General features: G+C 41.4%; 2 protein-coding genes across 5 annotated transcripts in view; both read left to right on the top strand.

Moving 5' to 3' along the window:
- The first annotated feature begins 244 nt into the window (after positions 1-244).
- Positions 245-1376, top strand: LOC148179808 (rhythmically expressed gene 2 protein-like). Its single transcript, XM_088029752.1, has one exon. The coding sequence runs from the start codon at positions 447-449 to the stop codon at positions 1224-1226; it is 780 nt and encodes a 259-aa protein (XP_087885878.1). The 5' UTR covers positions 245-446; the 3' UTR covers positions 1227-1376.
- Positions 1377-2381: 1005 nt separating this feature from the next.
- The window catches only part of hiw (MYC binding protein highwire), a 42652-nt gene continuing 35152 nt past the window's right edge, over positions 2382-9881 (top strand). For all 4 annotated transcript variants that reach the window (XM_088030596.1, XM_088030594.1, XM_088030593.1 and 1 more), the window contains exons 1-21: positions 2382-2886; positions 2933-3599; positions 3649-3966; positions 4014-4181; positions 4230-4448; positions 4496-4667; positions 4716-4916; positions 5100-5252; positions 5309-5576; positions 5625-5805; positions 5853-6015; positions 6068-6216; positions 6266-6439; positions 6483-6747; positions 6795-8311; positions 8360-8644; positions 8694-8885; positions 8932-9138; positions 9190-9330; positions 9380-9558; positions 9609-9843. In XM_088030596.1, coding sequence (XP_087886722.1) covers positions 2816-2886; positions 2933-3599; positions 3649-3966; positions 4014-4181; positions 4230-4448; positions 4496-4667; positions 4716-4916; positions 5100-5252; positions 5309-5576; positions 5625-5805; positions 5853-6015; positions 6068-6216; positions 6266-6439; positions 6483-6747; positions 6795-8311; positions 8360-8644; positions 8694-8885; positions 8932-9138; positions 9190-9330; positions 9380-9558; positions 9609-9843 — 5925 coding nt within the window. In that variant the 5' untranslated portion in view covers positions 2382-2815. The remainder of the gene's footprint in view (positions 2887-2932; positions 3600-3648; positions 3967-4013; positions 4182-4229; positions 4449-4495; positions 4668-4715; positions 4917-5099; positions 5253-5308; positions 5577-5624; positions 5806-5852; positions 6016-6067; positions 6217-6265; positions 6440-6482; positions 6748-6794; positions 8312-8359; positions 8645-8693; positions 8886-8931; positions 9139-9189; positions 9331-9379; positions 9559-9608; positions 9844-9881) is intronic.

Raw genomic sequence — 9881 nt, 5'->3', positions numbered from 1 at the left:
AACGAACCCTAAAGTTTCAAAATTCAAAATTAAGATCAATAACAATTTTTTTTCATATGATATCAAACACTGCTATCACAGCATTGTTCCAAAAATAATTTCATCATCCTCATCATTGTGGAAATAATCTGATAAGTAACTTCAAAACTATTCATAAAAAGTGTAACAATATCCTTTTTTTATGACATATTTGTCAATCTGTTGTAGACAAACAAAGTGTTAGACCGCGCATTTCGCATCCACGCCGTAATTGCAACAGTTATCGTCCTAAAAATCTCGCAACTGATAGCACTTTACCCGATTTGCCCCGACGTTGGCGACGCTAATGCGTCCCGCACAAGACCTTGGAGCTTAGTCAGCTCTATCAATCCAATGTAGACGAACAGTTCCCCGAGATCAGTTTAATTCCTCACTTTTCAAGTGTCTGTGATAAAGTGTGCCGCACGATGAACATCTCACGTTTCCGTTTGATAACCTTCGACGTGACGGATACTCTATTGAAGTTCCGGTCGACTCCGGGAAAGCAATATGGAGAGGTGGGCGCAATGTACGGTGTCCTTGTCGACAGCAATTCCTTGACCGCCAATTTTAAATCCCATTGGCACAAAATGAATGCTGAGCATCCGAATTTTGGAAAAGACACAGGTTTGGGGTGGGAGAGATGGTGGAAGGAGATCGTAAAAGGTACATTCAAGGATTCTAAAATGGACCTCGAGGATAAAAAATTAGATTCGGTTGCATCGCATCTTATTCAACTTTACGAGACTTCCATGTGCTGGCAGCAGAGCTATGGAACTTTAGGGCTGTTATCGTATTTGAGGAAACGGGGGATACCTATGGGAGTCATTTCAAATTTTGATCCCAGACTGGAAAGGACGTTGATCAACACAAAATTGAGACATTATTTTAGTTTTGTGGTCGGTTCGTACGACGTTGGAGTGGCGAAACCGAACGGGGAAATTTTTGAAAAAGCCATGAGGATGTCCAAAATTTCGGACATTAAACCTGAGGACTGTCTTCACGTGGGGAACACTGCAATTTTGGACTATTTTGGGGCCAGAAATAGCGGATGGAATGCCATTCTCATCCACGACAAGAAATTACAGAAAGTTAAGGAAAAGTACCCCAATATCGACACGAGCTTCGTTTTTGGAAACTTGTACGATTTACATAGACACCTTTTAGAGAATAACAGCGAAAAATTAAGTGCGCGTTTGTCCTTATAATTTGTAGTGTTGCATGACCTCTGGTGTTATGGCCAAGTTCACTGGCACTTTCAATAAAAACATTTGAAAGAGTGAGAATGAAACTGAATCGGATTTTAATTCGAGATCAAATACAATTTGTTGCGTATTAATAAAAACAATTTAAAATTGCTTTTGTTGTCTTTTTAATATGGCTATTAATTTCAGAAAATTATATCTTATCTTAATAATGAGAATAGTTATCTCATGTAAACAAGCACTTATCTATTAATTGGAATTTTTCGTGTTTTGTAAATAACTGCCATATTCAATTTTACAGGAACTTGTTTTTTTAAACGCCTTTTCAATGTACTTCTCTGAATTGAAGTTATGTTATGTTCCCTGCTACCTACTCGTCAAAATTAAATTTTATTGCTCCCAAGACGCACAAGGAAATAGGACGCTTCTGTTGAGGATAACAGAAAAAGGATGTCGACGTAGGTATTACACACGTGTCCGGGTCAGTGTACTTTCATATCTTTTACACTTAAAATAAATCTTTTAATACAGAGAAGAGCCGCGTAAAAAATTGCAGGGTTTTATAAAATGATTTCTAGAGCGTTAAAGATGAATTGGTGGATAAAATTTAATTGTCGTTTCCTCAAATTGGGTCAACATTTTTGTAGATTGATTAATTTAAATATGTGCCACTAATTTAAATTTTTTTCCAATTTAGCGCATAATACAATTTTGGCGCTGTTTTAATTCAAATACGCGTACAAAATGTGCATATTTAATAAATAATCGTGTTGTGCATAACTAATCCGCTTTAAAACGATGATTTAAGCATAGCATGCATATACACAAATATAATTTGAGTTCTATAGTCCAATTCTGCCAACAATTACTACTAATAATAAATTATTATGCAATTATTTGATCGATTTGCTTAAAGTATGATCCAAAAGTATAGTGATCAATTGTAAATACTTTTGATACACATAATCACATAATATTTTTTTATGTATTAAGATATGACGATTGATTTCGAACTTTTAATTGTTGAAAAAAAAACAGAATAAAGCTCAAAAACCTGTAAAAAGCTCTGGGTGTCAGGCAACCCACTATACATTAATCTCCCCACTCTAGGACTTGTAAACTTGCCTTTATCTCACTAAATGTCAACCGATCAGGACTACCACACTAACAACGAGTGACATAAGTCAATCCGACGACTGGAGGCAGCTTTCTCAATATTTATGACATAATATTTACATTTCGTAATAAGTAAATATACAAACGCGTAAAATTGTTATCATAACTTTTATAAATTACAAGTGAGTGCTTCTATTTATGCAATATCGTGTTTGTTAAGTATTCTCCACGGGTGGTATCACTGACAACTAAAGGTGGGCAAGCGGTTTTGCCGGTTTAATTAAATTTTCGTAGATTAAACAGAAATTAAAAGTGCTTTGACCAGCAAAAATCGTTCTTATAGTGATTTTGCAGTAATCTCAAGCGACAGCATGCCGAATAAAACTTAAAAATCGATTATTCGAGGGGATGATTCACCCCTGAAGAAAATCGATAATTTCGTTCCAAGGTTTGTTCTTTTAAGAAAAAGTGGGAAAATGTTACCCGAGCCGTATTATCTTGGAAAATACTTTCACGAGACCTTCAGAGTGAATCCTGACAGTCAAAAGTAAGTGCGATTTTTTGAAAATAAAGTATATAACCTTGAAATGTAGAAAGCGGTTGGAATGGAAGAAGATGAAGAAGAAGACGATGAAGTCTCGCAACAAGCAGAAGAGTAAACTCGAATTGATGTGCGAAAATGATTTTCCAACTCCCCCAGAAATGGAGCTTCCAGGAAATGCATCAGCATTTGCTGTGTTTGCGTCTATACGCCTCGCTGTCTTGGATAGGTGGATGCGTCAGGCCACACAGGAATATTTGCAGAGTAGCTGCAGTGCCCCTTTACAGGATCAGAGTGAGATTGACAGTGATACAGAAGATAACAGCCAAAGCAGCACTTACATGCCAATTAAAGTTTCTAAAGTTGTGGGCTTGGGGCTAAGATCTGTTTTTGAATTGATTAAAGAGAGTCGCATTACACACCCAAGTCTCTGTACAAAAGCCTTATCGGCATTATTAGATGTTTTACAAGGCCAGACTCCTGAGGGATTAAAATCAGAGCCTCTTGATGTGATTGATCCTTTATTTGATCTTTTATTAGACTTGGCATGTATGCATGGACCTGAAAGTTCCGTTCCTAATGACGGTACTCATTTAACTGCAATAGCTTGTGCTTGCTTGTTGTCTCTGGTTGTGGTGAGAGGGGACACTGGGAAGTATTTGTCAGCAGCTGCTGCTTTATTGATGTGTCCAAGAGCTTTATCTGTGCAAAATATTCAGGTCTGTTTTTTGTACCAATCGAAAAATTTTTCCATAAGTGGAGTTGTAGATGCCAGCGGTGTTGTCTTCATTGCAAAGAAGTGTCCAAGGAGTTTTATTAGGAAAAGTAATCAGACCTGATTGGATCACCCATGGCGTTCCAAATGACTCCAAAATTGACTCTTTTTTTGTAAAGATGCCCCATGACTTACACAGCTTAATTTTAACACTCAAATCATTGGCTTGTGATGGCCAATATCTCTACCTTTTCACTTGTCACGGCCTTTTGAAAATTGGTACAGGCTATGGGGGCACCTTAAAAGGACACGTCTACTTTTGGAAACCTGACTTTTACCCCAACGACAGTGGGAGTTTAGTCTACTGCCCGGTAACATTACATTGATTGATAACATCTCCCCTAACTAAAACTTTCAGGAAAATTTGTACTTAAAACTAAACGGACGAAGAGGCTGTGAATTTCTAATAGTAGAGCGATCAAATCTCCTCATCTCTGGTTCTGTTCCTTTGCACAGTCGTGACGAGTCTTCTTCAGTGATTTTTTCCGATGGCGACAATTTGGGGACGATTTCCCCATCCAGAGATGTAACTCCCAAACTGTAATATTTTTCACGTCTGAATTTGTGCTTTCAGGACGGTTTTGTCGTCAGAATCCTAAACCAGCACGCATCTCCAGCGTCTCTCATAACTGAACTTCCGCTAAAACTAGCAAGAAAATGTGTCGACGTTTTCGGGGTTGCTCCTTTTGACGAGGAAGGAAGCTCTCACACTGTTAACACCGGCAGTGAAGAAGAAGTCGCTACGATATGCGCCGGGAAAGAATTCGGACTGATCAAAACAACCACCGGAAAAGTACAAATTGATTTGGTTTTAGCTCTTTTGTCATTCTATGTTTGCAGGTCCTTTATTGTGGTAAAGCTTCCTCGCTTGGAATCAAACAAGCTGGGGTTAGGACCGGTAAATGGTCTGAACTTATTCTGACCAAAGCCCCGAAAGTTACCCATATTGCCGTGGGACACGACGGGCTACACGCGGTTTTATTGACGGAGGATGGATCTGTGTTTTTTGCTGGTAAGAATAGCAATTTTATCTTCCAAAACTTACCTTTTTTTGTGGTAGGAACGGCCAGACGAGGAGAAGACGGCGATCAGAGTAAAGTCAGGCGACAACCAAAGCCGATTAAGCCGAAGAAGATGATTAAAGTTGATGGTCAGTTTATCGTTGCGGCGGCTTGTAACAATGGGACTACCGCTTTGGTTACCAGAGATGGGGAACTGTTGATGTTCGGGAAGGACACTGCCCACGTGGACTCTTCCACGGGTAAGTTATTGATAACATGATATGTTAACAGTTGCGAAATTGATGAAAAAGTGGCGTTTTCTAACAAACGCACATGTTTTTCAAATTTTCGTAAACATTTTTTGCCGGTCGATGATTAAAATATTGCTGTTACATAACAATGTTATTAAAACTAAAATACAGGACGAATGAATAAAATTTTAGGGCTGGTCTGCAATTTAAAGGGCGAATTTATAGTCCAAGTAGCCCTAGGGAAGGCCCATGCCGTCACACTCACAAGCAAAGGCCAAGTTTACACTTTCGGGATCAATAATAAATACCAGTGCGGCAGAGACTTCGTTACCTCAAACAAAGAAGGTATTATTTCCCTTTGTCGCTCTTCCTTTGTTTCTCATTAATTTAAATGATCTAAGGCACCTCACACAACATTGTGGCCATGGACACTTGCGCCACTCAAGACGAACATGACCTCTACGAAGAAAGCGACGAAAACAGAAAAGACAGTGAGATTGTAGCCGGAACTTCCGACTCCAACGTTATCGAACCTCACCAAAACATGTGTCCTGCAGGAATGCATTCTTGGCACGACAATAAGTGCATGATTTGTACAGTGTGTAGAGAATGCACCGGATACTCCATAAGCTGTCTTTCTTCAATGAGCGCGGAACGAAATCCAGGACAGTCAGTAAACAAATTATCTCTTCCTTCTTCTCATTCTGAGCATTATAGAGAGTGTGGTTGTGGAGAAGGAGACAGTGGATGTTCCCTTTGTGGATGCTGCCGAATCTGCGCGCGGGAAGTCGTTGATAATTCTGAACTAGCAGACTTGGCTGGAATGATGCGATTAGATCTCATTTTCCGCGATAAAGTGTTGATTCCACCGAGACAAAGAACTAAGTTACAAGAACAGGTAGTCCCAAACTTATTTCTAGCACGCGGTAACTAAATCTGATTTAGATTCAAAGTCGGTTAGAAGAACGCAAAAACAGGGGGAGGAAATCAAGCGCGGGCCCCAGCAAACAGACCGCGAAAGTCAAGAGCATGAGACCTGCAGTGTCGGCGACGCCCACACACAGGTCAAGTAATAATTCAGTGCGACAATGTAACATCCTTGGAACTGGTAAGATCTCCGACCAACAATAACCACATCGTCTTTCTCTGATCGCTTGTAGTGAAAGAACAAGGAGGATCAGACGTCGAACGTGATGCGACCAGAATTGCATGCTTACCACCAGCAAAAATTCACTTACCATCTGATAGTCCGGTCGTTCAGATCGCTTGTGGGCTTCACCACAGCGTCGTGCTTTTACAAAATGGACAGGTATAATAAACTTCACCGTTCTTAGAGTGTTGGTTTATTTCGGCTTCAGGTTCACAGTTTTGGTTCGAATTTATACGGTCAATTGGGGTGTGGAGATATTTTGGCCAAAAGCAGTATCCAGCTTGTGAAATTGCCATGCAGCGCTGTACACATTGCCGCCGGGAGCAACCACACCGTCATACTGACATCTAAAGGAGAAGTCTACACGTTTGGGAACTACCAGGTGAGTTACCAGTAGAATTTGCCCGAATCTAACATTTGAGTAGAAAGGACAATTGGGAAGAAACCCTCCATCGTCGTCCCCTCAAGACTCTTCCCAACCCGGCCAAAGCAGCAGTTCGCGCTACAGCAACCCCAGAACGCCATGGTATTGTATTCCAGCGCCCATACCAAACGTGGGGCCGAAACATGGCCGCCGAGCTACTTGGGTGGGTGCTTCAGGTGACCAAACTTTTCTCAAAATCGACGAAAGTCTCATCAATTCCGTCAGCATCTCTAAGTCGATTGTCACGGCTAATAAATACTCAATAAGTGAGTTTTGGGTTGTGAAATCTCTCTGTATATAATGTTTTGTTTAGTGTTGCTGCCAAGTCATGAGGAGACGTTCCGCAGCTTTAAGTGCCTCGTCATTAATAAGCGAGATGGTAACTGCAACTCCTTCAAAGGGCTGGAGCAAGTGGACTTTTGCAACAAAGTCGTTTGCATGGATCCGATCTACAACGTTCTCTGGTCTTATAATCCCATCAATAACGAAGTTGTGTGTTATAATATAATCTCAACGGAACTACAAACGAAAAATTGCGTCACCACTTTTGACAACAAATTCCTCTTCCAAGTCAAAACTCTGAACGAAAGCACTGTGGATATTTCCGATAGCAGCGTCATTTTATCATCGATTTTGTCCCCTGAACTATCTTTGCCTGTAATAACAAACTGTCATGTCACGAGATTTCAGGCAGCCATCAATCTCTTGTGCTGTCTGGACACCTTGACCATAGCCCACGACCTCCAGATGGCCGCGGTAAAAGAAGAAATTGACGAAAGACAAATGGTGTCCGGCAAACAGTACTCAAAAGAAGACTTCCAGAGTGTCAACAGATTTGAGAACCACGGAGGAGGTTGGGGCTACTCCGGCCACAGCATCGAAGCTATAAGGTTTATGGCAGACACCGACATTCTCTTGGGCGGTTTTGGGTTGTTCGGCGGTCGTGGTGAATACACAGCGAAGTTGAAATTACTGGATATAGGACCCGATGGTGGGGAACAAGAAGGAGATGGCGAGCTTCTCGCGGAAACTGAAGAAGTACCCTATGAGTGCGGACCGAGACAAAAGTATCCACTTCTGTTCGATGAGCCGATGCAATTACAGGCGCATCGATGGTACGTTGCGTGGTGTCGGATAAGCGGCCCCAGCAGCGATTGTGGGTCTTCAGGCCAGACCATGGTCACCACGGAAGACCAAGTTCTTTTCTACTTCAAATCTTCGAAGAAATCCAACAACGGGACGGATGTCAACGCTGGGCAAATCCCTCAACTGTTGTATAAAGTTATTACTCCGGAAAACAACGCTCCTCCTAGACAAATGGATATCATAGAACCTGTTCACATCCTGTCGAAGGATTTTTCAAGAACTGTGACTAAAGAGTGTTTTCAAAGTCTCTTGTCGTTGCTGCAGTGGTCCTGGAATACCTTCAAGTGGGGAGTTGTTGAAGGACAATCTATTAAGAATGTCTACACGAATTTAGAATTGGAACGTTTAGTTTATATCAGTCGAGCTAGTTTGAGGCTTATTCACACCTACACCAACGAAATTTACCCAAATCAGATCACAAAGAAAATTCCTCTGGAAAACGTGCACTTGGCTGAGAGCATCGGCGATGTGCGAACATTACTAAAACAGATACTCTCCGACAATTTACCGATTCTTCTCAACAAAAAATCAAGCAAAGGCAGGAATCTAACTCAGAATATTGTCATGATGAACAGTATTTTAGAAGAGTGCCATAACACCTTTGTCGCTTGTTTTCACGCGTTTTATCCAACGGCGTATTTGAAGTGGAACTGTTTGTGCGACTTGCTCTCCGAAATTGATAAAGTAATGTAATCGGACTGTCTGTAAATTTTATATAAAGGGTGTTTTCAGGAAACGAGCCGATCTTCGCCTTTTAACAGCCAGAGACTGCTCAGTGCAGTGCTGTGCGCTCTGTGTGCTCCAAGCATCAGATTAAGAAGTACTTTTCCTTTACTTGGAAGTACAATGAGCTCAGAGAGTTCGTTGAATAAGGGATTGAGCCCCTCTGACAACACGGGTGTTCCTATGATGAATATTTCAGACTCTCACCATTACCCAGTGTTGGTTGAACAAATGAGTTATAAAAGTCAGATGAGTATGCAAAATGGACAGTACCGCAATGGCTCCCGAAATCAGGTAATTAAATTTCAGCTCAAATTAGGATCCGTCCAATTTTTTGTTACAGATGGACTGTTATTTAGGCCCTTTGTGGCAGTGGAAGGACATTCTAGACCGACTTCTACAGTTAGTTTCGGAACCTGTAAATCAGACCCTTAAAAACAGCAGAACTTCATGTTTACCAGGACTCACCAAACACTGCTGCCATCTCCTAGCAAGAGTGGTGGCAGAATTGGTTCACCAGTGCAGCACCACTGAAGTACGTATCACCAGATCCAAGTTCTTTCCTAATTGCTTGTTGACAGGAAGACCTGCAGAGCGCTTGTGGTAGAATTCTCCACATGACCACGTCCCGATTTACAAGAACAAATCAGTCACGAACGTGGAACACGGGCAACGGCTCGCCTGATGCAATCTGTTTCCAAGTAGATCGCCCAGGAATCTCAGTCGCCGGAGTTGGCGTGTACGGAGGAATCGGACATTACGAGTACGAACTCGAAATGTTGGAAGATGTAAGTTTTGCGCGTCTCCACTAAACTTAACCCACTATTTTACCCCCTCAGCAAAGTTCTCTTAGTGGCTCAGACAGTCACACTCACACCCAGCGGTGGAACAGTTTGGAGATCACCAGGGGTTCGTTCGTGCCCGAGGATTTCGCCCCCGACATAATCGAGATCAAATTCGATCGTCCGGTTCCTATTAAAGTAAGTTTGATTTCACCCCATCGCATGCACTTACTAATATCGTACACAGGAGAACATTAAATATGCTATAAGATTAAGAAATCACGGTGGTAGAACTAACAACGGTGATGGAGGATTAAATTCTGTAAAAGGTTCAGATAACACCACATTCACTTTTTCCACGTGTTCACTGAGTTTTAACGGCACCACACTCACAAGGGGGCAGATTCCCGTGATAATGTACTATAGGTAAATGATTGAAGTTCCATGGTTCAGTGGTTAAAGATGTGTTATTTTAGTAATCCGGTGGAATGTGGTAAGACCTCAACAACAAAGTTAGAACAACAAGCGAGAAAAGCAGCCCTGTCGATGGCAAGCGCTATAGTTCAAAATGCATGTCAGTTGATGGCGTCAGCGCGAGAAAAAGCGGAAGAAATGTCGTCGGCTGAAGTTTTGAGCAACTCCTACATGGTCACGACTCTCTTACCGTTAGTTTTAGCGCATATTAGTCCTTTGGCCACCAGTGATCCTCGTGTAAGTTACGATGATCAAAAAATGAAGATTTTTTTTTA

This window comes from Gnatocerus cornutus, chromosome 2, assembly GCF_029298725.1.
Source record: "Gnatocerus cornutus isolate USDA-ARS CGAHR chromosome 2, icGnaCorn1.1, whole genome shotgun sequence".
Lineage (NCBI taxonomy): Eukaryota > Metazoa > Arthropoda > Insecta > Coleoptera > Tenebrionidae > Gnatocerus > Gnatocerus cornutus.
The sequence above is the reverse complement of the archived record's forward strand: the minus strand, read 5'-3'. Positions and strand labels throughout refer to the sequence as shown.

Excerpts from the sequence above, each read along its gene's own strand:
- LOC148179808 (XM_088029752.1), top strand. The coding sequence starts at position 447 with ATGAACATCTCACGTTTCCGTTTGATAACCTTCGACGTGACGGATACT.